The sequence below is a fragment of the Stigmatopora argus genome, chromosome 15 (genome assembly GCF_051989625.1).
Source record: "Stigmatopora argus isolate UIUO_Sarg chromosome 15, RoL_Sarg_1.0, whole genome shotgun sequence".
NCBI lineage: Eukaryota > Metazoa > Chordata > Actinopteri > Syngnathiformes > Syngnathidae > Stigmatopora > Stigmatopora argus.
The window spans coordinates 2892092-2919118 of NC_135401.1; the positions used below are offsets into that span (position 1 = coordinate 2892092).

The 27027-nt window shown below is 44.2% G+C and overlaps 2 protein-coding genes across 12 annotated transcripts in view; one reads left to right on the forward strand and one right to left on the reverse strand.

The window, feature by feature from the left end:
* Nucleotides 1-1496: 1496 nt before the first annotated feature.
* Nucleotides 1497-8809, forward strand: letm1 (leucine zipper-EF-hand containing transmembrane protein 1). 6 transcript variants are annotated; one of them, XM_077621720.1, is made up of 14 exons: nucleotides 1497-1928; nucleotides 3104-3247; nucleotides 3994-4131; nucleotides 4203-4406; nucleotides 4636-4755; nucleotides 4832-4963; nucleotides 5032-5190; nucleotides 5460-5546; nucleotides 5658-5681; nucleotides 5854-5988; nucleotides 6061-6254; nucleotides 6393-6425; nucleotides 7070-7226; nucleotides 7787-8809. In XM_077621720.1, exons 1-14 carry the CDS (start codon nucleotides 1875-1877, stop codon nucleotides 7937-7939), a joined length of 1734 nt encoding a protein of 577 aa, XP_077477846.1. In that variant the 5' UTR covers nucleotides 1497-1874; the 3' UTR covers nucleotides 7940-8809. The 6 variants fall into 6 exon arrangements, with proteins under 6 accessions (XP_077477846.1, XP_077477847.1, XP_077477848.1 ...); XM_077621717.1 differs by having other exon boundaries at nucleotides 1715-1928; nucleotides 7088-7226; XM_077621721.1 differs by lacking the exon at nucleotides 6393-6425.
* Nucleotides 8810-12002: 3193 nt separating this feature from the next.
* Nucleotides 12003-27027, reverse strand: part of fgfr3 (fibroblast growth factor receptor 3) — a 34230-nt gene continuing 19205 nt past the window's right edge. The window contains exons 7-18 of one of the 6 annotated variants that reach the window (XM_077620127.1): nucleotides 26191-26381; nucleotides 22007-22151; nucleotides 21486-21658; nucleotides 19201-19346; nucleotides 19012-19133; nucleotides 18827-18937; nucleotides 18559-18749; nucleotides 17661-17783; nucleotides 17506-17576; nucleotides 15612-15749; nucleotides 15414-15519; nucleotides 12003-14708 (exon numbers count right to left, since the gene is read on the reverse strand). In XM_077620127.1, coding sequence (XP_077476253.1) covers nucleotides 14523-14708; nucleotides 15414-15519; nucleotides 15612-15749; nucleotides 17506-17576; nucleotides 17661-17783; nucleotides 18559-18749; nucleotides 18827-18937; nucleotides 19012-19133; nucleotides 19201-19346; nucleotides 21486-21658; nucleotides 22007-22151; nucleotides 26191-26381 — 1703 coding nt within the window. In that variant the 3' untranslated portion in view covers nucleotides 12003-14522. Of the gene's footprint in view, nucleotides 14709-15413; nucleotides 15520-15611; nucleotides 15750-17505; nucleotides 17577-17660; nucleotides 17784-18558; nucleotides 18750-18826; nucleotides 18938-19011; nucleotides 19134-19200; nucleotides 19350-21478; nucleotides 21659-22006; nucleotides 22152-22380; nucleotides 22529-26190; nucleotides 26382-27027 lie in introns of all 6 variants that reach the window. The other 5 variants (XM_077620125.1, XM_077620124.1, XM_077620126.1 and 2 more) reach the window with 5 other exon arrangements.

The following is a 27027-nucleotide window of genomic DNA, read 5'->3' on the forward strand; positions in this document are numbered from 1 at the left end:
GTCATTTTTAGTTCGTTTTTTAGGACCCTGCGTGACTGTCGAGAAGTTGCTAACTAGCTGGTCTACATTAGCATTAGCGTGGTGGTTTTCCGGTTTACTTGGGAGCAACGGTGAATGGCGAGTGGCTCATGGTTGTTACTGCAAGTAAAGTCTTAAGTTTGGTATAAATTTATCGGAAATGAATGTCGCAAAGCGGCCTGCCAGAATTAGGATCGAGGTCGTCTGAGGACAGCGACTGTCTGGTCGCAATGAATGTGAGGATGCCGGTTGCCATGGTAGCATTTTCTCATAGGCTATTTATAATTGAAGCGATGCAATGTATTCGTATTTAATGATTTTCCCTTCCACTTTTTTTAGGGCACATCGACGTTATCAGGCAGTTTTTTTTGGAAGAAACTGTACAATTCCGCCAAATTTGAATGAATTTATTGGAACTTAGAAGAATGGTTAAGAATGTTTATCTTTCCGTGCCTTCAGCCACAGTCTCGCTTATCAGTGACGTTTGAAATGACAGTCTGGAGTAGTAAAACTAATTTTAAATTGAACTCTCTATACCATTTTTCCCCTGTATTTATAGTATTTTGAGGATAGATGAATTGGGGAATTTAAAATTACAAATTTGTCAATAGAAATCAAGCTATGTGTTGTTTTTACAATGTTAAGACTTGCAAGAGTGAACTGTTGTATGTAGAAGAGGGGCCCCATTTTTCATGTAGTTTCACGTACACTATTTACATCATTTCCAGTTCATTCGCTGGGTTGTTTGAATGTGACGGGCTTCCAGTACACTCTGCGTACGCAACGTGATAGCCGGGAGTGGGCGCGCCTGGCCCACCTGTTGTTATTATAATCATTGGTCAAAAGTGTAGCGCGCTTCTGGTTAACCCCAGATGCACTTTCAGTTTTCCTTTTGTCACCAATCTAAATCAAGGATTTTTTTTCCTTTGCAGGGAAAATAGAAGATGCTTCCTGTTTCAATTGCACAGCGTTACGCCTTTCCACTCAGAGGTGAGACGGTCAAATCCAGCCATAAAACCTCAATTGTGTCTACAGTAATCCCTCGATTATCACGTCTTCACTTATCGCAAATTCACTATTTTTTCCCCGCTATTAATTATTTAAATATATATATTATTGTTTTGAAGGTTATAAAAATGTGAAATGCTGAAACTTCAAATAGGGGTGACCCTACTTTGAGATTTTTCGATTATCGCGGCCATGTCTGGTCTACATTACTCGCGATATTCGAGGGATTACTGTATTAGGTACTCTTTGATAATCCAATTATCTGCTAAACAGTGCTTCCTCAAATTGATCCACTCTGTTTTTCATTTACGGTTGAACCAAATTAGACTGACTGGAACGATGCTAGGCTCAACCTCGGCTAATCGCTCCCCTTATTAATGATTGCAATTCCCCTTATTAAGTGACAATAAACCGTACACATATTTACTCACATAGGGCGCACCTAAAAGTCTAAAATTTCCTGAGTTTCTTTCTGTCTCTGCAGACACGACCGGTTCCGATTGGTGGCGGAGGCCCGGCTCCCCCGCCCGGGCCCCTCACTCCGGTGGCCGGAGGGCGCCCGTCCCGTCTCCTGTTGGCGGCGCCTGCCGGGGTCTTACCCGCCATCGCTGGTCGGCGACGCACGGTACCTCCACGTCTCGGCGGTTCGGCGGGACGAGTCCAAGGTGGAGAAATCCCTGCGCTCGCTGAAGGACAAGAAGAAGCTGGAGGAAGGCGGTCCGGTGTACAGCCCCGCCGCCGACGTCGAGCCCGTCAGACGCACGATCGGGCAGCGCGTGTTGGACGAGATCAAGCATTATTACCACGGCTTCAGGCTGCTCTTCGTGGACACCGGCATCGCCGGGCGGATGCTTTGGCAGGTTCTCAACGGGCACGCCTTATCGCGCCGGGAGAGGAGACAGGTCAGGACTGACGTCCATAGATGTCCAAATGTCATCTGCCGTGTATTTCGGGTAGTTTATAATGTGGTCCAATCTATTTGAAACATCTATTTCAGGGGTGTCAGACTCGGGTTGGTTCCAGGGCCGCGTTAACGTCAACTTTCATGTGGGCCAGATCATTTTAGATATAATATTTAGATTTTTTAAATTATAAATGGATTAAAAGACCTGAATATTCAGTTTTTTATAGATCTAAAACTATGTTTATTTTAGCTTTTTAAAAATATGTTTTTAGATTTTACAAAATGATTTTTGAACTAAAAACACAGAAAAAAAATGATTACAAAATTACAATTATAGATTTAAAAGGGGGAAAATCAGGAAATTTAATATACTTCTATACTTTTAATTTGATCCTAAAACAGAAAGTCAGCACTCATGATTTACTTTCCTGGGCCACACAAAATGATGCGGCGGGCCAGATTTGGCCCCCGGGCCGCCACTTTGACACATGATTTATTTGAATCCACTTTGAATAGATTAGACGTCTAGTTTCGTCAATGGCAGAGGATAAATAAATAGTGGTCATTGATAAGATAATGTTTTCCAAAATATGATTGCGAAATAAGACCTTTTATTGCCCATAACAACATTGATTCTAATACTGTATTGGCCAGAATATAAGACGAAAAATAGTTACATAATAACCTCACAAACTAAAACTGGGAAAAATTAACAAAGAAACAAACTTAACATGGAAGGACGAAGACGCACCCCCGACCAAAAGTCCACATAACCGAGGCAGAAACATACTTGAACACGGGCTTCGGTACAAGCGGGGGTTGGTTAACGAGACAATTAAGAACACTTAAGGGAAGGAGAGCCTAAAAAGACACACAGCAGAACTCATACAATCACATGGACAAGACACGAAAAGAAACACCCCACAAAACATGACATTTTGAACACCAAATTCAATTTTTATAGAGAAAATAATTACAGTATCATGTCAAAAGTGTCCATCACATTTTAAGATCGGAACATTTAAATATGCATCAGCGTTCGCTTTACTACTACATTTGTGCCCGTGTATATTACTTAAGTACTTTTTAAATGAAAAAAAAAAAAAGATATTTTGTAGATAATGAAAAATGGGACAGAAAAAAAATGGCAACATACATCTATCTTGCTTCCAGTTCCTGCGTACTTGTGCGGACGTCTTCCGACTGCTTCCCTTCCTGGTGTTCATCATCGTCCCTTTCATGGAGTTCCTGCTGCCCGTGGCGCTCAAGCTCTTCCCCAACATGCTGCCGTCCACCTTCGAGACGCAGTCCAAAAAGGTTAGCAAAGCGTAGCGCCGCCTTCCCTTGACACCGGGCGTGAACTTTCACCCGCCCGTCACTTGCTCCAACCTTAATCCTTTTGAGCCGTCTATTTTAACAGAGAACGTCTTTCACCCTATGTCACCTACTGTTGAGCCTGCCATTAAAGTCCCCTGACGCAAGATGTCAGAAACTACATAAAGAGTTCAATCAAAAATTCAACAAATGTCAAAGTCCCCTGACATAAGATGGTCGAAAACCTTTTATAAATCTTTCAAGAATTCAGCGACAGTATTTTAATAAAGAAAATTATTCACTTTATGTTCGCTACAGTCCAGCCCACAGAAGTCCTCTGACCCAAGATGGCTGCCTAGCGTATTTATTTGATATTACTGGGCACGTAGTCACAAAGTTAGCTTTTTTTTCTCCCTTTTTTTGCGCTTTTGAAAGATATTCAAACATTTACAAGTTCCCCAAAAATCCTAATTGCTCGCTGTAAATGTAATTACAGTAATTCCTAGTATAGTGTGGTTAATGTAGACCAGAAATGGCCATATTGTAACTTTTTTTTGTATTTATTTATTTTTCTTCAGTGCTGAGTCCCAGTAGCAAGAGTGGCTTTTTATCCACTTAAAAAAAATGAAGTAACTAATAGCGGAAAAAAATCGTGATAAGTGAAGACGCAATAATCGAGGGATTACTGTAGTTACCTTGGTGACGCTTTCCTCCCTGTTGAGTTCTATCGTGTGATTGTTTCTACGCAGGAGGAGAGATTGAAAAAAGAGTTGCGCGTCAAGCTGGAGATGGCCAAGTTCTTGCAGGACACCGTCGAGGAAATCGCGCTCCGCAACAAGGCGGCGCAGGGTGACGTGGCCGAGGAGTTCTCCACCTTTTTCCAGAAGGTGGGTCCGCATCAATAGGCCACGCCCAAACGCTCGACACTGAGGCGTCCTCTCTCCGTCCACCTCCTAAGATCCGAGACTCCGGCGAGCGTCCCAGCAACGAGGAGATTTTGCGCTTCTCCAAACTGTTCGAGGATGAGCTGACGCTGGATAACCTGACGCGACCCCAGCTGGTGGCGCTGTGCCGCCTGCTGGAACTCCAGTCCATCGGTACCAACAATTTCCTGCGTTTCCAGCTCATCATGAAGCTCAGGAACATCCGCGCCGATGACAAGGTTCGCTAGCTCCGCCATGTTGAGTTGATAAACGAATTGGAGTTGCTTCATAACAAGAAAATTGGAAACTGGCTAATCACTTTTTTCTGCACCTTGAAAGAAAAGTTGCCTTTTAAAAATGGGAAATGTTACATTTTTGGGATAGAAAATGGCGCTTTAAAAAAATAGACAAGGTAGCCATTTTGTTTCCTTAGTTAAAAGGAATTAAGAAAGTAAACCTTCTTTCCAGCTGATCGCCGAGGAGGGCGTGGAGACCCTGAACGTCAACGAGGTCCAGGCCGCCTGCCGGGTCCGAGGGATGAGATCGCTGGGCGTCACCGAGGAGCGTCTCCGAGAGCAGCTGGTCCAGGTGAGATGAAGGCCACTCGGCCCGTTGGCCCCGCCCCCTGTGGCGCTTGTGTTGACGCTGTCAAACGCATCAACAGTGGCTGGAGCTTCACCTGAAGCAGCAGATCCCCACGTCCCTGCTGCTGCTGTCCCGGGCCATGTACCTCCCCGACACGCTGTCCCCCGCCGACCAGCTCAAGAGCACCTTGCAGACCCTACCCGAGATGGCGGTAAGTCGACGTCTCCGGCTTCCGCCGCCGCTGGCTTTTGACCGCTCGCCGTGTTTCGCGCCGCTCAGACCAAGGAGGCCCAGATGATGGTGGCTGAGATGGAGCTGTCCAAGGTGGACAACAAGACCAAAGTGGAGACCACGCTGCTGGAAGAGGCGGCCATACGGCAGGACAACAAGGACAGGGAGATGGAGAGGCTGGCCGACGCCGCCGAGAAGGCCGCCAGGGTAACATTTTGTTGCTTTTTACCACTATTGCACCAACACTAGTTTTAGTGTCGCACTAAAATGACATCATCGTTTTCCAAGATTGCCTAAAAATTAACCCAGCGCAATACGTAAATGTAGTTTCAAACCAGCAGTTACCCTATACAAGATGGCTGCCAGCGCCACACATTAACCCATGGACATTCATTCATTTTCTGCCAATCCTCCCACATCAAATGGATTGGACGCCTCACCGTTTCTGTCATTTTGAAGCCTTGTTCCTTCCGCAGGACAACGAGGAGCTGGAAGCCGAGCGTATGACGACATCTCCCAACGATGCCCTGAGGGACACCGCACCCGTCCTGGAAGGCGTCAAGGTCATTTTTTTTTTACTGGATTACACATAGCGATGTTCTCAAATCTGTCAAAGTTCTTGTGCTGTATTTATTTGTTCTTCTCGATCTTGTACATCGACGCCATTTCAACAGTGGCAGACGTTCCTACGCTACCAGGTTAGCTTCAGCGCTATCCAAACTTCCCGGAACGTTCTCCTCACGTCGTGTTTGTCCTCCATAGAACCCGAAATGTGTCCCGCCCGACCTTTCCTTAAAAAAATAAAGGCGCCACGCCACGACCGTTTGTTTGGTCCTTCTGGGTAATTCTGGTCTTTTGGTGTGTTTACAGGGCGAAGAGATCACCAAAGAGGAGATCGACCTGATCAGCGACGCCTGCTCCAAGCTGAAGGAGCAGAAGAAGCTGCTGACTCTCGAGAAAGAAGAGCTGGAAGAGCTCAAGGATGACGTGCAGGAGTACAACGAGGTGAGTTGATAGGAATTGGAAGAGTAGGAAGGTCGCGGACACGGTTTTTTTTAACCGCCGCGACTCGCGCAGGACCTGGACGAGATCAAGAAGGAGCTATGCAAGACCGGCCAGGAGAAGGCGGTGTGCGAGTCCAAGGCCAGCCGGCGGCTCGCCAAGAGGGTCAATCGCATGATCGGGCGCATCGACAAGATCATCGGCGAGCTGGAGAAGGACAAAGTCATCCTGGACGGACAGATGGACGGCGGAGCCACGCCCCCCGTCGGGTAAGCGCCGAGGCCCCGTCTTCGTTCGTCCTGCTTCCGTCCATCCACATCCGCGCTCGCCCGGTAAAATCCCTGTGGAGCTCAATAGCTCCCTAATGGAGCGCTTCCAGCGTCCTAATTGATTGTAAACCTTCACAGCTTATTCTTGACTAAAAACAGAGAAGCCACGAGGTAAGATATGCAGCAAGCTAGCACTTTTATTTTTATTTTGGGGCTGTTTCTAACCAATGCTTACATCGGCACCCTGGTTGTCTGCTGTGATTCTGCTCGTTGAGGTGGTGAGGTGGGTAGAGCGGGGGTGGTTAGAGAGGGAGCAATGGTGCTTAATTGGTAATTAAGTAGGCTTGGACCGTGTTTCCCAATCTTTTTAGAGCTGCGGCGCACTTTTTACTTTGAAAAAATCTCAAGGCACATCAACCAAAATAAGCTACAAAATGACTTACTTTAACCTCATAGTATGTATTAAGATTTGAGTCTTGTAATAGTACAATGTTCATCATATTTCAATTTTAATCTCGTATTATTAAGATTTTTTTTTTTACAATGCATGTGTTATTGGCAAATCATTTCCTGCGGCACAGCGGACCATCGCTCACGGCACCCCCAGTGTGCCGCGGGCGGGAAAGTGGTTGGGGAAACACTAGTCTAGGATAGGGAAGAAGAACAGTGAAGAAGGTTGGTTGGCCGTTTAACAGACGTGTGCTGCATGCCATGATCCATCCCCCCCTCATCTGAAAACCCCTAAGGGGAGCAAATTTCCAGCGCTTTTTTTTTTTAGCCCCGCCCAATCCGGTAACGCATTTTCCTGTATCCAGTCTCTTCTACGCCTTCAGGGAGAACCTGATCAGCATGGACGAGCTCATCGGCGTCATGCGGCAGATCCAGAACATTCCCGAGCACAAGCTCCAGAGCATCGCCGAGGCGCTCGACGACAACCGCGACGGCAAGATCGACATCGACGACGTCATCAAGGTACGCCACGGTGGTACTCGGTCGTCTGGTCCCCCGGAAGGTTATTGATAATTACCATTTAAATCGTTGCTCAAATTCCCTAAATACAAACTGTGAATTATTATTTAGTCATACTTAATGCCCTAGTAATTATTAAGCTAAAGAAAAGCTCCAAATTTCCCGGACTTTTATTGTTTTTTGTTGAACTTGTTAAGGCCCTGACTGACGTCGCTTCTTAAAGGGACAGCGCATGTACATACAAACTCTTATACGTACACTCACACGTCGGCTCAGTGAAACTGCTCATGGCCATTGTTGGCTTTTATTGATGCGTAGACCGTCTTGTTTTACCTTGTTTTGTCGCCGGTCTTTTGGTCGCCTGTTGTTTGGGTCAGGGCGACCAAACAAGGTAAAACAACACGGTCATTAAATGGTCATTATCAATAAACTTCCGGGCGACCAAAAGACCGGCGACCAAACGACCGCACACGCGCCACGGTGTATTTACGTCGCATTTTTGGGAAATTTTACGACAGCAGAAATATGAGAAATGCCATTTTAATTTCATTGTCTTTGGCAAGGTGGTGGAGCTGATCGACAAAGAGGACATCGACATCGCCACCTCGCAGGTGGCCGACATCTTGGTCATGCTGCAGAAGGAGGAGAAGCTGATGGAGAAGGAGAAGGCCAAGGAGAAGGCGGAGAAGGAGCAAGCGGCCAAGCTCAATGGCTAAACCAATGACGAGGCTCGTGGCGGAGTGGATCGGGATGTCCACAACACGAGGCTCCTATTGCCTTTAAAAGGCACCGCGTCAAAGAAATACGTCTACTGATGGTGGAAATAACGCCTTGGTGTTCTTTTTTTTTTTGTATATAGTGCAAGACACCAAAAATCTGAAAGCTTTCTGCACTTTAGTCCAAAATTCATAACCGTCATTCCTCATCATCTCCATTATGCATCAGCATGTATCACATGGGGTCTCAAATTCATTTTTCAGAGGGAAAGGGGGCCGTAAGTGCCCTGAAAGTCATAGGAAGTGGCCCAAAATCCTCAAGGGAATTGGAAGTTTCCCTGAAATCTTCAGGAAGTGACCTCAAATGCCCTGGGATTAAATGGAAATGTACAGGAAGTGACAGTAGAATGTTTAAAAAAGAACAGAAAGTGACTTAAAATCAACAGAAAGTGTCCAGGAAGTAACCAGAAATGAACAATCAAGTTACACAAAATACTTGATTTTGAAAATTTAAATGATGATTCCTTTGATTAAATCTGAATAGATCAACTGGATTTTAATGTACACGAATGGAACGGTCGCACGCTTGACAGCTTGTTGATTGTCGTCACAGTGATTGTAACGCCTCAACAACGACTTTAAATCCAAAAGCAATCCTAATCCGTGGCGTTTTTTTTCTTCACATGGCGCGGCTTGTAGATTTTTTTGGAAATCTTTTTTATTTATTATGCAAATTTGGTGATGTCTTTTGCCAGGGCACATTTGACTTGAACTGTATGAAAAACGAATCATTTTACCCCCCATTCAGAGAAACATTGTTAAAAAAAAGGTGAAAAACAATGTACAAAAAAATAAATAATTAAGAAACAATTTGTGTTTCATGGTTTACGTTTATCACCCCCCCCCCCAAAAGTACTAAAACAACTATTTAATTCTAAGTACTATATTACATTGCAAATGTTCCTTGTTTACTTATAGTTTGAGTTTGAGGTGGCCTAGGACTACAATGTCTATAATTGTAATTATTTCATTAGACCAACTGCGATTAATTGCACTGCGTTTTATTAGTGTATTAATTTATCGACATCAATACAAACCACTGGTTGCCCTTCCCAAGATGGCCGCCACGCGTTTTAATTTATTAGTACGTACTATACTATTAATTTAGTATTGACATCTATTCAAACTACCGGTTGCCCTTTCCAACATGGCCGCCACGTAGAAACGTGCTGATGACGACACAGCAGAAGAAGGAAAAGAGGTTAAAATGTTTGGTTCTTCGCCCTGGAGAGTTTTATTATGGTAAGTGACGTTGCATTTACTCATTTTGCAGTCATTTATTTCATTTTGACTACAAATGGTGAATCATTGTACATGCTAAACGGTGCTATCTCACATCAGCTTTAGAAAGACGTTAGTTTTGTTTAGGAGGGAAAAAGCCTACTAACAGAGGAAATGTGTCAAATACGCTAAAAAAAAGTATGTCCAAATGTCTTTTCCCTCTAATTTACATGCATACAACATAGCTATCGCAACATTTTTGTTGTATAAAATGGGATTTAAACGAAGCAAAAAAAAAAATCACGAGCTAATTATTTTTAGAAATCAGGTGTGCCGAACCCAAAGAGAGTTGCAAACAATTTCTTTAAACTGTGTATTTTACATAAATAAATGGAAAGAAACGAGAGTAAATGTAATTTGTTATTTTCCACGCTTTGCCTCCTTTAAAAATGAAATTTTGTTAGTTTACGCTTGCTTTCGTACTATCCAGGTTAATATTTTTAATATTTTGGGGGATATATCTTTGGCCACTAGAGGGAAACAGAAGTACTTTTGTTGTTGTTTTTTTCATTCATATCTCTGTCAGTGGCACATTGAATAATTAATAGTTAACCTGTCTGCTTTAATTGAGAACTACAGAAACCATTTTTTTTAATGCAAACGTGGACTAGCACTGCTTTTTTGGGGATAGCCTGCACGTTGGCCGTGGCCATCTTACGTAGGTCAACTGACCAATGGAAACAAAATTTCAAGAGTCCATTTGGCGCAGCATCTTTTCTCAGTCCTCCCCGATGACATCACTTTGGCGTGGATACGAGTAGGGAGGCCGGGTCTTCTCCTCCTCGTCCTTTAGGCGCTCTCTCGGTGACGGAGATGAAAGTGGAAAGAAGAAAGGCGAGCGACGTCTACGCCGTTGACCCCCCTCGGGCTTGCGCTATGTTTTTTAATGCGCAGCCACCTTCCTCCCTTCCTCCCCTCGGTCTCCCCCAACACCTTTGACAAGATCCTAAGAAGCAAAATTCAGCGTGCGTGGGTCTCGTGCGATTCCGCCAAAATAAAAACCCTCTCAAGGTTGTTCAAAGACAGTTTCAATCCCCTCCAAGATGAAAAACTAGTTGAACTGCAAGTGACATGGAAATTCTGCAAAGTAAATAGAAAGTGAGCCAAAATCAACAGGAAGTGGTCCAAGATGAAGAAGAAAACAATCATTTTTTTTTGTTCAATTTGTATACTTTTGCTTTATTTTGAAAATAAATAACATTTTTTAATGTCAATGCATCATTTTTTTTTTTTGGCTAGGCTGTCAACGATGAAGGGGGATCTTACAATATATATTTTTTTATTAATCTTTTTTTTTTTTGCAAATGATCTTTTTCAGTGTGACAGGCGTCCAATCCAATTGGAGGTTGACATGGATTGGACATCTGTCGTCGTCAATGGCAGCCAATGAGTTGATTTGGGCATTTATGAATAAATAAATCCTTGTTTAAAATGTTGCAACAATTTCAGCAAAAATGATCATGGGTGCAGTGTTGCTAGGCAACAGCAGCCAACCCCCCCCCTCTCTCTGCTCGCTCGACCATTTTCTCATCTCTCTTTTCATAATACAGACAATTTTGCACGATATTTTAATCAAAACAATCTCCAAACGCTTCACCCAAAAAAATGTCGTCTCATTTGCCGACCGTTTAGCAAACACGGGCCTACTTTTCACGTTTATTCCACCGATACGATAATTCAAATAATTTGAATTATAGTGGTACGCTACTTTTTTTTTAATTCCACGTTTAGCGTCCGTTTTTTCAATGTCGTGTCGCCACCTCGTGTGTAATTATTTTTATTCGCTTTCCTCGCAGACGCCAGCAGTCAAACTTGCGGCCGCCGCTGCCGGGTGAAAATAGGAAGAAAAAACAGCCTCGTCGAATTTGGCTGCCCTGGCGTCCACCCGATACTTTAATGACATGACGTGTAATTACGTGGCCGACCACACGAGGCAACGGGCTCGCGCCTGTCGACTTGTTCCTGTTTTTTTTAAACCACAAGAAAATGTGACCTTTGTTCAAAAGTTCCACGTGTCATGCCACGTATGTTCATTTGTCTTAGCTAAAACGCTAAATTTCGGTCTACTGACGGCTATTGGAATGGCCACAAAATGAACAGGAAGTGATGCATAAAAATCAGCAGGAAGTGAGTGAAGGTCAACAGGAAGTGACCCTGCAATGCAATGAAAACAGGCAATTGAGGCAAAATGATCAGGAAGTGATATGGGATGGCCCCAAAAAAATGAATAGGAAGTGACCCAAAATGAACAGGAAGTGATCCAAAATGAACAGGAAGTGGCCCAAAATGAACAGGAAGTGATCTAAAATGAACAGGAAGTGGTTCAAAATGAACAGGAAGTGGCCCACAAATAAACAGAAAGTGGTGCACAAATGAACAGGAAGTGGCCCAAAAATGAACAGGAAGTGGCCCAAAATGAACAGGAAGTAGCCCAAAAATGAAAAGGAAATGAGTCACAAAAGAACGGGAAGTGACCCAAAATGAACAGGATGCGACCCAAAATGAACAGGAAGTGGCCCAAAAATGAACAGGAAGTGGCCCACAAATGAACAGGAAGTGGCCCAAAAATGAACGGGAAGTGGCCCAAAAATGAACAAGAAGTGGCCCAAAAATGAACAAGAAGTGGCCCAAAAATGAACAGGAAGTGGCCCAAAAATGAACAGGAAGTCACACGCCCTTTTTCGGCGAGCTAAAAACCCCAAGCAATTCAGACTCGTCGGTATGACAAGATAAAAGCTGTTTATTAAAAGATTTTTTTTTGACAGCAAGAGGATTTTTTTTGTCAGCGGAATGTTCCACAGCATGATGACAAGCAACCAAATGTTAGTTCCACTTTTCTAGGTTACTCAAAATAAATTAGGTGGTACAAGGCCGCTGCTAATTGCTCTAAAGTGGAATGCAAAACAACAACAACAACAACAACAAAAATAGCTCACACGGCTGAATAAAATTCTAAAAAAAAAAGCCTAATGTCTCTTATGTACAAAAGCAAGCATGTTTCAAAACTATAAATTAATCTGACCAAAGAACAAAAAACACCGCGTGAGGCAAACTAAGAAAAAAATAAATTCTAGCAAAACGTCACTTGGCGCTCGTTTTTTTTTGTAAATTCGACTTATTATATTCTTTTTTTGTTTGTTTATAAACAGGGGTGGAAAGAGTACCAAAAATACTTCTTCAAGTAAAAGTACTGCTGTTAAAATCTACTCGAAGTAAAACATATCTCATTTAAAATATACTACAACTTTTTTGTGTAACTTTGTGGGTGTGAAGTTAAATTCTTAAGTACTTTAAAAAGAAAGAATAGCAGCACAACATTAACAGTATGCAATTAGCATTGTGATGTAAATTAGCACGTGTTAGCTAATCTAATTAGCAACTAATGTGTTGTATCTAGATACAATATTAAATTGTAAAAGTGTCAATACTTATTTTTTTACTCCCGCAAATCACCAAAAATGTGTTGTCATTGTCTTGATGTTTTTTAAATAAAAAAAATGGAATTCACTTACTAAGGTTGCCAAAAATATTACATTTGAAAACAAAATTTCACCAAAAATATTTAGTTAGACTAACAATAATAAATGCAACTTATTGTTTCCCCCACCCCTGATTATAAACACAAGTGCTAATTGTGAATACTTTCACTTTAAGATGGTACCGTTAACTCATTGGCCGCCATGGACGGCTATAGGCGTCCAATCCGTTTCAAACGGGAGGGTCGGACGTTCGCCCTCCGACTTCCAACGGAACGTCCGTCTAAACGCGACTGAACTAAGGATTAAAAAGCGCCAAAAAATTGGACGTCTATCGCCGTCAATGGCGGTGAAAGCGTCACCTTTAGGGGGCAGCAAAAAGCAAAATTTGACTAAAAAGACTCTCACCATAGGGAAAGCTTTGACACAGCACGGATGAATAAATAAAAAAAAAAAACTCGCTAATTTTCGCATCCTTCATTTGTTTTAGCTTCCCATCATTGAAAAACCATGGAGGGAAGACATTTTGATTTCACAGAATCAAAGATTTACCGCCAAACACGGTGAAAAACCGGGGGGAAAATCCTAAGACTTCATTTGGCACAAGTTCGGACTCCCGACAAGAAAAAAAAAATAAAAATCGCCTTTTGACTTCACGTTTGGAAGCTTGAAATCGTAAAATATTGCTTTCTTTTCCCTCCGCTGCGGCGCAAAGCATGATGGGACTTGTAGTTTTCGACCTCTCCTTGGCCAGCAGACTTGGGATTTAAAAGGCGCTAACTGTTAGCAATGGGAAATGCACTGGAAGGAAAAAGTGATGAAAGTTTGAAAATGTACTTATTTACTCGTTTAATTACACTTTTTAAGCGTTATTGATTATTTTATATATCTAATCATTGTTTTTTTTTTGTCAATTCAGCTAGTGATCATTTTCTGTTGATTTTCGGTTATTCCCGAGTCACTTCGCATACATTTTGTATTATGATTTTGGTGGATTTCTGGATGACTTCCTGTTGATTTTGGGTCACTTCCTGTTTTTTTTGGGCATATCAAATGCTTGCATGAATTAATCGCTGGGAGATGTCCAATCCATTTCAAAGTGAAAATTTGTTAATTCGACACTGCCACTTTAAATATTTTTAGAGCCTGCCCGGGTCACTTCCTGTTTATTTTCAAACACTTCCTGTTGATTTGGGGGGGGGGGGGGGGGGGTTAATACAAAAGGTTGCCATTTGTCTCTAGCAGATATCCAAGGTTCGTGATAGTGATTTCTGGCCATTCCTGTGTCACTTCCTGTTGATTTTGTTCAATTATTCGTCCACATTTCTCTTCCAATTGAAGGTCCATTAAATTTAGTGTTTTAAAATTTGGTAGCTGTTCCATTTTTTTCCCACCAGTGTATCCTTGCCGTTCCTTTGTAAAAACCCAAGCATAAATAAGTTAGAAAAGTGTCAAAAAGCCGTCTGTTTTGGGCTCCTCTTTCAGCTCAAACTCTATAAATATCTTTACAAATATACATCTCAACGCCTAAACTCCCGAAGGTGATTTTTGCAGCGATCGCTATTTACAAAAAAAAAAAAAAAAAGGGCAACTTTGGAAGAAGGTCGAGCTTTGGAGGCTAGGCACAGATCGGTCGCCGACAAACCCGCTTTCGTCCCGTCCCGTCCCGCAGATTGTCCGTAACAAAAAAACTGGCCGTGTAAATAAAAAAAAAGAACTCTGTGATTAAAAAAAAACATCTAAGAAACGATAAAAAAAAAAATCCTTCAAAGTTTGGCTGCCCGTTCGGCCGGAGCTAGTCGGCGAACGGCGACCTCGCCGTCGGGAAGACAGGGCTCGTCGGGGGCCACGTCGTGGGCGAAGACCGAGTCGTCGCCCGACGAACACGTGCTGTCCGAGTCGTGGCACGTGGGCGAGTACTGCTCCAGGGGGACCGACAGGTCCAGGTACTCCTGCGTACAAAACGGGGTACAAAAAAACAAATGAGTCTCCGTCAATGGGGGTGGAGACAGAGTTTTCAACCCCACCCCCATTTCCTCTCAAATACAATACAGTAATCCCTCGAATATTGCGGTTAATGTAGACCAGGGGTGTCAGACTCGGGTTGGTTTGCGGGCCGCGTTAACGTCAACTCGATTTCATGTGGGCCGGACCATTTTAGATATAATATTTAGATTATTATTTTTAATAAATGGATTAAAAGCCCTGAATATTCAGTTTTTATAGATCAAAAACAATATTTATTTTAGTTTTTTTAAAATATATTTTTAGATTTTACAAAATGATTTTTGAACTAAAAACACAGAAAAAATGAATTAAAAAATGACAATTATTGATTTAAAAGGGGGAAAATCGGGACATTTAATATACATCTATACTCTTCATTTTAATATGATAATAAAACAGAAAGTCGGCACTCATGATTTACTTTCCCGGGCCACACAAAATGATGCGGCGGGCCAGATTTGGCCCCCGGGCCGCCACTTTGACACATGTGATGTAGACCAAACATGGTCATGATAATTGAAAAATCGCAAACTAGGGTAACCCTTATTAAAAAAAATGTATATATATATATGTATTTGAATTATATTTTTACTTAAGTCCTGAGTCCTAGTTGCAAGAGTTTAATTCTAGACTTTTTGTTGTTGTCTTACATCAGTGGAGGTCATGGACAGAACGCGGTCGTGGTCTTCCACCAGCTGTCGGAAGGTGGGCCTCTGCGAGGGCACGGCGTGCCAGCACTCCCGCATGATCATGTACCTGAAAGCGCACGCCACCGCGCCGTCAAAAGGACGCAGAAAAGGCGGGTTGGAACCCGGGGAACCCGGGGAACCCGAGGAACGGCCACTCACAGCTCGTGGGTGCAGTTGGCCGGTTTGTCCATGCGGTGTCCCTCCTTGAGCAGCTTGAAGAGTTCCTCCACGGGGATGCCCGGGTAGGGCGAACCCCCCAGGGTGAAGATCTCCCACAGTAAGACGCCGTAAGACCACCTGCCACATCGTGAGGAAAGAACAAAAAATGTAAGTCTTCTTTTTTTTTCCTGGCTAATTTCAGAAAAGTTTTATGGAAAATTTTAATGTGTAAGTTGGAACTAGTCCTCTGTTGCAAGATGGCCGTCACTTTCCATAGAACCATTTTTTTGTGTAAATTGTGTGTTGAAAGAGAATCCACAATCATAGTCCCCTGTTGCAAGATGGCTGTCAGTTTGAGTTTGATTTAATTTAATAATGGGCAGCATATATTAATGAACATATTTATATTAATGTAAATCAACATATATTTGTAATATTGTAGCCGAGGGCTAATTTCCATCTTTAGTCCCTTGTCTAAGTTCCCATAGAAGCAAATATTTTTATGTGTAAAGTTGTGTCTTGAAAGAAAACACCAATCAATTATACCCCTGTTGCAAGATGGCCGCCCATTAGAGTCACCAAGCGTTTTTGTGTGTGAGTCGTACGTTGAATGGAAGTCGGTCACCATTCCCCTGATGCAAGATGGCCACCGATGATTTACACTGCCAACTTTGTAACAGAAGCGTTCTAAACCAAAAAGTACTTTGTATACATTTCAAACGTGTTATAGTTTGGTTTTACTTTGATGACATTTTTAAACCAATATTTAATATTTTGGCTACTCTCTTTGCTAACGTACAAAGATGTCGACATCAAGCTAGCTTGTACGACTGCTTTCGGGTCTGGTGCCAATGTTGGCTAGCTTGATGATCCGCCATGTAAATGCAAACCTGCTGGAAAAACACGGCGGCGAGCGCGCGGGAATTTTGGGTTTTTTCCCCCCAGTGTGGCCCACTCACACGAACATCTTTTGTGGTTCCGGTGACTTGACAAGCTTTTTCCCGTAACTTGACACTTTTTACTTTTTGTAACATGGCCACTTTCCCCCCACAACATGACAGCACTTTTATCGTAGCATTAGCATATTCTTGCTACTTATTTTTATATTGTATTTGGGTGACCTTTTCAACAACTTATTTTTACTTTGAAATTTTGAACTCCCCTGTTGTTATTGACAATAATAATGACCAATTATGTGGCGTCCAATCATCTTTCTGTTGGAAATTGAAACTAATTTATCATTAGTCATCGACGATTCATATGGGTTGGATGTGTATAGCTGTCAATTAGAAGAGTAAAACATTTAATTGGTCGATGTTTGCGTTCAGGATAACTTAAGAAGAAATAAAGGAAAAGGTTATGTTTTGAAAAATGAAACAGACAAGGTGATAATAAGGTCAAAGGTCGCAAATTCAAATTGGCCATTTTTGTGTTCGAGATAACTCAAGAATGAATTAAGGGATTATTTTCAAATTTGCAGGTTATGTTGGCAATATGAAACAGAAGAGGTCATTCCAATTCAGGGTCATGAGCCCAAAGGTCACGTAGGTCAAAAGAAGAATTCCGCCATAACAGATTAGCCTATTTAACTCAAACTGGGAGCTGTCATGGCCGTCAATCCAATTGGAAATTGACGACAGCCCGGATTGGTCCCACATCAAATGGATTGGACGTCTACGAGCGATGAACATTTTGCTGTCCGATGACCTTTGACCCGCGCCAGTCCAATCCCTTTGGAAAAACAAGCCCGAGGGAAGACGCGGAACCGCTGCCGCTAGCCTCTCATCCGCGGATTTAGCTAGTTCAAACACGGCTAAGACGCGGCGCCGCGCTCGCTCTGATGCCGCGGCGGCGGATTACGGAACAAACGAGGCGGGGGCGGACGTTTACTCACACGTCGCTCTGGTGGGTGTAGACACGGTCGAAGAGGGCCTCCGGCGCCATCCATTTGACGGGAAGACGACCCTGAACGCGGGCGGGTCAAAGCCAGCGCCGATTATTGACTGGCGGCGCTCGCGGCGGCGAAAGCTAAGAAATCGGCGCTCTCACGTTGGTGGTCTTTTTGTAGTAGTCTATGTTGTGCACGTCCCTGGCCAGGCCGAAGTCTGCGATCTTCATCACGTTGTCCTCCGTCACCAGGACGTTCCTGGCCGCCAGGTCTCGGTGGATGCACTGTGGAAGGCGCAAGGGGTCAAAGGTCACAGTGGAACTTGTTTGCGTTCAAGGGGATTTGAGGACGAATAGAGATGGTTAGCACAGGGGTGTCAGACTCGGGTTGGTTCGCGGGCCGCTTTAACGTCAACTTGATTTCATGTGGGACGGACCATTTTAGATATAATATTTAGATTTTTTTTAAATAAATGGATTAAAATAACTGGATTAAAAGCCCTGAATATTCCGTTTTTTTATAGATCTAAAACAATGTTTATTTTAGCTTTTTTTTTAAATATATTTTTAGATTTTACAAAATGATTTTTGAACTAAAAACACAGAAAAAATTGATTAAAAAATGACAATTATTGATTTAAAAGGGGGAAAATCAGGAAATTTAATGTACATCTATACTCTTCATTTTAATTTGATCCTAAAACAGAAAGTCGGCACTCATGATTGATTTTCCCGGGCCACACAAAATGATGCGGTGGGCCAGATTTGGCCCCCGGGCCGCCACTTTGACACGTGGCGTAAGGGGTCAAAGTGGACCTTGTTTGCGTTCAAGGGGACTTGAGGACGAATAGAGATGAGTTAGCAAGACTTCAGGTGTTTGTCACCGGAAACTGAAGTGGTGATTCAATGTCAAGGTCAAAGGTCACAGAGGTCCAAAAAGGAATTTGGCCATAGTGGACAAATTCAACGACAGGGAGTCCTCGAATTTGGACTCGACGACGTGGTTTTGCTTAGCTAGTGCTAGCGCTTTATTGTGTAGTATTTGGCAGTTTTTTCTGACCTTTTGCGAGGCTAGGTACTCCATGCCTCGGGCCACCTGGTAGGCGCACGACACCAGGTCTTTGAAGGTCAGCTGCTCGTCAGGGATCTTGCACGAGTCGAAGGAGTAGTCCGTTCCCGGAGGCCGCCGCGCCCTCAGGTACTCGCGCAGGTTGCCTTTAGAAGCGTACTCCACCAGGACGTACAGCGGGCCTGAAGGGTAGAGGGTACCCCGGTTAGCGGTTAGCCGTTAGCCAGGGCTTCCCATGGGTGGCGGCAATGGCGCCCACCGTCTTGCGTGCAGGCCCCCAGCAGGTTGATGATGTTTTTGTGCTTGCCCATCATCTTCATCATCTCCATCTCCGACACCAGGTCGGATAGATCTTTGTCCGTGGCGTCGTCTGACGGCGACGGGGGTTAGCGCATTAGCTTGGTAGAAATGCCACCGAAAGAAATGAGAAGGAGCGCCGCTGACCTTTGAGCATTTTGACGGCGACCGTGAGCGGCTTGTTGGGTTTTTCCTTGTCCACGCCGACGGCCTCGGCCATCACCACCTGGCCGAAGCAGCCTTCGCCGAGCGGCTTCCCCAAAGTCAGCCTGCGGGGGGGCGGAGGGAGCGTTCTTTAGCGGCCGCCGCGGCTTTCCCGCTTTTGTCCGTCGTTACCTGGCTCGGGGAAACTCCCACTTGGGGTCGGAGGGCAGCTCCAGCTCGGAGACGTTGGCCAGGGCGGGCCCGTCGCCGGACGACAGTCGCGCGATGCGCACCAGCGGCGTGTTGGAGTTCATGGACGAGTTGGAATCCAAGGACACCTGCTTGGGGGTCAAAGACAAACGGGGACGAGACCGTTATCGGCGCTGAGAGGCCCAGCGCGCCTTTGCCAACATCCAAAAGTCAAAGAATGTTTCAAAAAATATTGAATACCGTATTTTCACGACTATAAGGCGCACTTAAAAGTCTTAGATTTTCTCCAAAATAGACAAGGGCGCCTTATAATCCAGTGCGCCTTATATATGGACCAATACTAAAATTGTTATCACGATAAAATCAAATAAATCAGTCGATAGGGCACACCATCCTCTACAAATCTCACAACTACGGCAAGCAGCCCCCGTCTCTACTATTTTCCCGTAGAAAAAGTACTGTGCAGTGACTGCTGGGATATATAATTCTTTTGTCCATACACCCAATGGATTGTGGTCTGGCGATCGACATCAACACAGCTTTACGAAGCATGGAAGACAGCGCTGGAATAGTTACGCTAGCTACTAGCTAGCTACTATTTGCGAATGGATTGTGGCCGCCTGGACGAACGTATAAAACTCAGCGTTTTCGATGACTCATTTGGACAATTGTTCAATTCGGACACAAGAAATGAGGACTTTGATGGATTTGTGGGTGATGATGACATGAGTACATTGTGAAATGGTTAAATAAAGTACAACCGAACTCAGTTTTGCTTCCGTTGCCTTTTTAAAAACGTGTTTTTAGCGTGTGTCCATATGTTTAAAATGGTGTATGTTTTGCCATGCCTGGCTGCGTCTTTAAAAACGATGCGTCCTGTGTGTGTGTCAAATACAGAAATAGCACTCGCTACTGACACTGCGGCTTAAAATGCAATGCGCCGTATCGTCATGAAAATACGGTAAATACAATTTGGATTGTCAAAAGGCCTCATTCAAGTGCCTGTCATTGATTTATGGATTGGTCGATTAATCGAGTACACTTAATATTTGAATATACGGCCAAACATATCGTATTTGATACTTGAATTCTGAGCAATGTGATATTTTTTTCCCCTTCATAAAAACTAACATGAGAGAGATTAGATTTGAAATTTTGTTCCATTTAAGGCTCCGCGTTTCTAATTTGCTGTCAATTATTTGGTGGTTTGCGCTTTCAAGTCGGACCAAGTGGGAGTAAATATCTAACGAGCGACCAAACCAGGCCAAAGAAAACCCAACGACAAAATGTTATAGCGGAGTAGGCAAAAAAAAAAAAAAAAAAGTAAAGTATCCCAGGTCCAAATTTGCCGTGCCTGAAAAGTAATATGTGCGAGAAAATGCCAGGAGCTTTAGGAGAGATTTACTTGCTTATGAAAAAAAAGGAGGAGAGAGAAAAGCGGCAGATTAGCCAGACCAAAAGCGACCAAAGATTACTCAAGAATGCAATAAAGTCTTCGCCTTATATGAGAGAAGACCCACTTGTTCCAACGGACGGCCCGACGCGATTGCCCCGAGAGGGTCGGGAGGGTCGGCATCTGCCCGTTCATTGGGTCGGCGATCGTCTGTTTAGTCAAAACTTATTTCTTTTGACTAGAAATTGACATGAAGTGACTCAAAATAAACATGAAGTCACCCTAAAATGAACAAAAAGTGGTCTGTAAATGCGCCGAAATTCTTGCAAACATGCCTCAAAATCGCCCTAAAATTAACAGCAAGTGACACAAAGTCTACAAAACAACAGGAAGTGACACGTTAACTCCCCGAAATCAACAGGAAGTCACCTAGCAATGCCTCAAAATCGATACAAGTGCCCTAAAATGAACAGCAAGGGACGCATAAAGTCTTCAAAAACAGCCGAAAGTGAACCGTAAAGTCCCCAAAATCAACAGCAAGTGATGCATAGAGTCTCCAAAAACAACAGGAAGTGACCCGTAAAGTCTCTAAAATCAACAGGAAGTGACGTCTTAATGTCAGCAACTAAACTGAATGTAAAATTATGATAAATACGATGCAAAATGCAATGTCCCCATTTATGGACACCAGGTGTTTTTAAGGTGATTTTTTTTAAATGACCCCAAAAAATGAATATTTACTTTACCCGCATTTTTAAAAAAAAAAGTAAAAATAAGTTGTTTTGAGGTCAAAGACGTGTCTAAAAAACAGAGTCTTGAATGAGTCAGTTAGCGCAAATTGAAGGTTGCAAATCGGGTATCTACTTTCTGTTACCTGTCTCTTAAGCGGGAACTTGGACAGTTTCTGCACGGGGGGCTCGGGCAGCGTCTTCTGCGCCCCCAGCCGCATGCGGCACAGCACGGCGATGACCACGGCCAGCACGAACAGGACGCAGCCCGTCCCGTAGATCAGGAAGTCGGCGTAGTAGTCCTCTTGCTCCGGGTTCGCTGTTTCCGCGGAGGGTCGAAACATTAGCTCCACGCAGACACTCACTCACAATTGCTTGAGAAATAAGTTAGTGACCACTTTATTTCAATTCCGACGCCTTGACTTCAACGGGCACTTTGCCCCTACCAACATGGCCGCCCCCAGGTTCAGTTTTATTCATGTTTCTGCCGTCAGTTCATCGCTAGTTGACGTCCAATCCGTTTCAAATGGTTTGGGGCGGACAGTGATTTAAGAATTGGTTGAGAAATAAGCTAGTGAGGTGGCCTCCGGGCGGCCATGTTGGTAGGGGCAAAGAAAGCGCTCTCCTGCCGTCAATTTGGACGGGGGTGGAATTTGCGCGGGTGTACCTGGAAGCACCGTGAGCCAAGCCGTGTGGTGATTGAAGCCGATAGAGTTCCCCGCCAGGCAAGTGTACTCGCCCGCGTCCTCGAAAGACACGTTGGACACCAGCAGAACCTCCAGCTCGTTGTCGGTGGTGTTAATGCCGGCCGTCTGAGGGAAGGAAGCAAGGAATCCGGGAAAGAATCCGGGAAGGAAGGAAACCGGGGAAGGAAATTAGAATCACCAAACCACCAAATGGAAAACACCCGCAAAAGAGCCACAGAAAGCACCCAGAAGCTACAACAGCCACCAAGACACCCAAGCAGAACCTCCACCCTGACGCCACGCAAATGTTCCACGTCGCAAAGTCAGTCTCTTTTTTTTGGGGGGGTGCCGTTACCTGCTCGCTGTCGTATTTTGAGCCAGAAGGCGTTTTGCGACCTGCCTACAAAGTTGCTGGCGCGACACCAGTACTTGCCGCCGTCACGTTCGCTCACGTTGGACATTGTGAGCGTGAGCCGGGCCTCGGCCATCCAGCTCACTTCGCTCTGAAACACACATTCAAATACAACCGGTCGTCCACTTGGCTAAAGATCTGGCCCACATTTTCACACGGATTGCTCTCCATTTAAAAGTGGCTTATTTGATATCGCCAGACTTGCCGCGACTCCGCTTCGATTCACCACCCTTCATTGGTAATGAGACGCGTCTCTGCTTCCAAAGACTCCAAACCGTTCGTTCATTCATTTTCCAGGGTGGTGGTGCTGGTGCCGGTACACGGTCGATTGGTCGCCGGTCTTTTGGTTGCGGTCTTTTGGTCGCCGGTCTTTTGGTTGCGGTCTTTTGGTCGCTGGTCTTTTGGTCGCAGTCTTTTGGTCGCAGTCTTTTGGTCGCCCGGACCACGACAATGGGCGACCAAAAGACCGGCGACCAAAAAAACGACGACCAAAAGACCAGCGACAAAACAAGGTAAAACAACACAGTCTACGCATCAATAAAAGCCAACAATGGCCATTAGCAGTTTCACTGAGTCGACGTATAAGAGTTTGTATGTACATGCGTTGTCCCTTTAAGAAGCTACCTGTCAGTCAGGGTCTTAACAAGTTCAACAGTTTAACAAAAAACAATAAAAGTCCGGGAAATTTGGAGCTTTTCTTTAGCCTAATAATTCCAAGGGCATTAAGTATGACTACATAGTCATTCACAGTTTGTTTTTAGGGAATTTGAGCAACGATTTAAATGGTCATTATCACTTACCTTCTGGGCAACCAAAAGACCGGCGACCAATCGACCGTGTACCGCTGGGGCCTAGGCCAGGGACACCCAGCCAATTGCAGGGCACAACCAATCATAGCTAGGGGGCAATTTAGCATACAATTCTCCTTGCATGGTTGTTTTTAGGATGTGGGAAGAAACCGGAGTACCCGGAAAAAACCCACGCAAGCCCGGGGAGAACATGCAAACTCCGCACGGTGCAGACTCTCCTGGGATCGAACCCTCCACCCCAGAACTGCGTTGGTTTCATGGTCCATTTGATATATTTGAATAAACTTTAACATGCTTCCAAAAGCCACCCAAATTTAGAGAAAAAGGCTCCGCCCAGTTTTATCAACGGCTAATGGCGTGCACTCAGAACGTCAAAAAAAAAAAAAGCTCAGTATATCCTAAAAAAAACACACACGTTCCGCATTGGCGGCTTGACATGACATGAATAATGAAAGATTAGCGTATCACGGCGCGCGTTTGAAGCTGCGGTTGTTCTCCATGTGAATTTTCAAGCTCATGAGCGGCCATCAAAGAGGGATTGCTGAACTCCCCCTCCCACTTAACTACACACACACACACATATACACACACATATACACACACTCGTACACACAAACACGACGTGACGGCTCAATGAATGAACTGTAGTGCAAACGCACGCAGAGAACTGGATAAATACTGTTTCAATTATGCGCTAGTCCAAAATAGAGCGAGGCGTCGTGGTTTGGACTCCTACAGACGAGCCTCCATCCCTCCCCCTTGCCTCCCCCCCCGACTCCCACCCTCCTCCTCCTCCCTTGCCATCATTTTTTCCCTCCCCCTCGCAGTCGTCGGCCTTTACACGTGAGATGTTTTGCAGTTGGCTATTTCGTTTTAGACATGTCGCCGTTTCAGTTAGTTTGTATGAGGAATCTCCAAAAGAAACTGGAATTCTGCGTAGCCATTTTGGCTCAGTAGTGGCTCATCATTTTTTTTAATTTTTTTAATTCAGCCCTTGAAACCTAGAACTTGGCATTTCTGTCTGTCGTGAGTAGTTCCACACAAAAAAAGACTCAAAAAGCCAGACCCTACAAGACGCTGGAAGTCTGCTATTTGCGGTTGGAGTAGCCATTTTGGTTCAAAAGAATCCTTTAACGATACAAAAAAAGAACCAGTCCTTGCAACCTGTTTGTGTTGGAATCATGGAATTTGGCATTTGTGTCTGTCGTGAGAAGATCCACTAAAAAAAATCTTAAGAAGACACTGGAAGTCTGCTATTTTGGTTTGGAGCAACCATTTTGGCTCAACAGTCCATGAGCATACCCCCCAAAAATCAGCCCTCCAAGCCTCTTTGAGTTAAAAACGTGAAACCTGGTTGGAATGACGTTCAACGAAGAGACCCACAAAAAACCCGAAGAACTATGTCCAAGAAGACGGAGGATGTCTGCCATCTGGGATGGAAAGCTGCCATTTTGGGCCCAGGTCGTGTCAAAACCAACAATTAAAAAAGAATTCTGCCCTCGAAGCCCGTTTGAGTCAGAAACCTAAAACTTGGTAGGAATGTCTAGCGCCAGGAAACCCGCAAAAAAGCCTCAAAACACCATACCCAAAAACCCGCAGGAACGCCACCATTTAGGTTGGAATCGGCCATTTCGGCTGGAATCGGCCATTTTGGCTCAGTTGTGCCTTTTGATGCAAACATTTTTTGGAAAAAAATCATCCCTGAAAGCCAACTTGACTTTAAAAAATGGTAGCAAAGCCCATCACATGGAGTCCCACAAAAATATCTCCAAAAGCCCCACCCAAAAAGACACCAAAAGTCTGCCTTGTGGTTTTGCAGTAGCCATTTTGGCTCATCAACCACCCAAAAAACGCATAGAAAACCCTGACAGATAGCCCGCCAATTTACTCCAAAGTGTGCATTTAACCTTGCATGTCCTCGTAAGACAACGTTTTTTTTTTTGGTGGAAGACTTTGCATGGATTCCCTTGTTGCTTCATTAGCGCCCAGAGATGAAAGCCGTGTCAATTTTGGGCAAAACGCGACTGGTCTCCGGCCTTTTTGTCCCCCTCCCCTCCTCCTCCCCACCGCCGTCCCAGTTTTGCCGCGTGCTGACTCTGCCCTTCCTCGCGCCCGCTCATTTTTTCCGCCGCTGCCGAAAAAAAAACACGACGCGGGACATCTGACGGCAGCGGCGGTTAGCGCAGGCCGCCTCTCTGCCTGCGCCGCCGCCACCGCGGCAGTTAACTTAGTCTAAACCAGATGTTTGCTTAATTCGCTCGGCGCAATGAGAAAGTGTGGGAGTCTTTGTAAAGACCAAAAAAAGAAAAGAAAAACACGCCTCTCGCTCGGGTTTTAGGGTGTTGTCCCTGCGACTATTCTCGGCGAAACCCCAAAAAAATCCACGCGGCCACCAGTGGAACATAAACAAGACTGGGCCGACCTCAGGGCCGCCACGGCGAGCAATTTTGGGACCGTTTTGGCCACGTCAATTTTTGCGAGGCGAGGCCGACGTGGGTAAAAAAAAAACAACCCCGAAAAAAATCAGCCAATGTTTCAAGTCGATGCCGGCTTGCCTTTTTTTTCAAAGCGCGTCGCTTATAAAAAGCAATCGAAAGCCTCACAATATTATTGTATATACAAGTCAATTTAGCCGACGACCGCTGACCACTAGGTGGTGCAAAACCACAAATGACGAAGCAAAACAGTCAACATAGTGATCTTATTATATCGGCCCATCCTGAAATCAGTCCATATATGGGCAGGCCAATATTTGATGTTTATGAGAAAGTCTATGACTGAAAAGACACACGAGCCGCCATTTTGTGCCACGTAAAAAAAGATTAAAACGCCCTGACAACAGTGCGCTAGCTGCTAACGCTCAACATGCACTGCGGATAGATGTCTAAACAAAAAGATTTGTCGGACACCCCTAGCCCGACTGAAAAGAGGGCGGGACCCCGACCTTGAGGATTTTGACGTAGGGTCCACCGTCGGCGTCGAATCGGCTGCCGTTGACCTCGATGTGCTTGAGCCATTGGATGTGCGGCTGGGCGTCGCTGTACACTTTGCAGTGGAACTCCACGTCGCTGCCCACCACCACCGACTGATTGGCCGGCAGGCCGGCTTGGAGGATGGGCCTGTGGGGGGCGCGTTCTAAAAAAACAAAAAAACAAAAACAATTGACCATCGATGGACTTTTTTGTTCAAGATCGGCTCATTTGTGTTGGATGATAATATAATACCATATGAAGGTCAATTGATGGATTTAGCTCAACATGATTTAAATCACGGGTGTCAAAGTGGCGGCCCGGGGGCCAAATCTGGCCCGCCACGTCATTTTGTGTGGCCCGGGAAAGTAAATCGCGAGCGCCGACTTTCTGTTTTAGAATCAAATTCAAATGAAGATTATATAGATGTATATTATATTTACCGATTTCCCCTTATTAAATCTAGAATTGCAATTTTTAATCCATTTTTTTTAAAAGTTTTTAATTCAAAAAGCATTTAGTGAAATCTAAATATATCAAAATATTTTCTGTTTTCCACTTTAATATTGAACTCAATTTAAAAATATATTTGTTTACTTTTGAAATGAAAAACAAATGATTAAAAGACATTTTCCCTTACTAAGAAAATAAAAGCTCAAATAAACATTGTTTTAGATCAATAAAAAAATGAATATTTAGGGCTTTTGATCCAGTTCATTTAATCCGAAAAAAAAAAAGCACTTTTCCAGATCTTCTTTCCAAACCTACCCAAGATGGCTGCCGAGCTACCCACGTGCAGACATGTTGTTAGT

Bases quoted from the DNA above. Each gene is read 5' to 3' on its own strand.
- letm1 (XM_077621720.1), top strand. From the start codon at position 1,875: ATGCTTTGGCAGGTTCTCAACGGGCACGCCTTATCGCGCCGGGAGAGG. The intron at 3,248-3,993 runs GTTAGCAAAGCG...GTTTCTACGCAG, and splicing joins TCGAGACGCAGTCCAAAAAG to GAGGAGAGATTGAAAAAAGA. The intron at 5,191-5,459 runs GTAACATTTTGT...TTCCTTCCGCAG, and splicing joins CCGCCGAGAAGGCCGCCAGG to GACAACGAGGAGCTGGAAGC.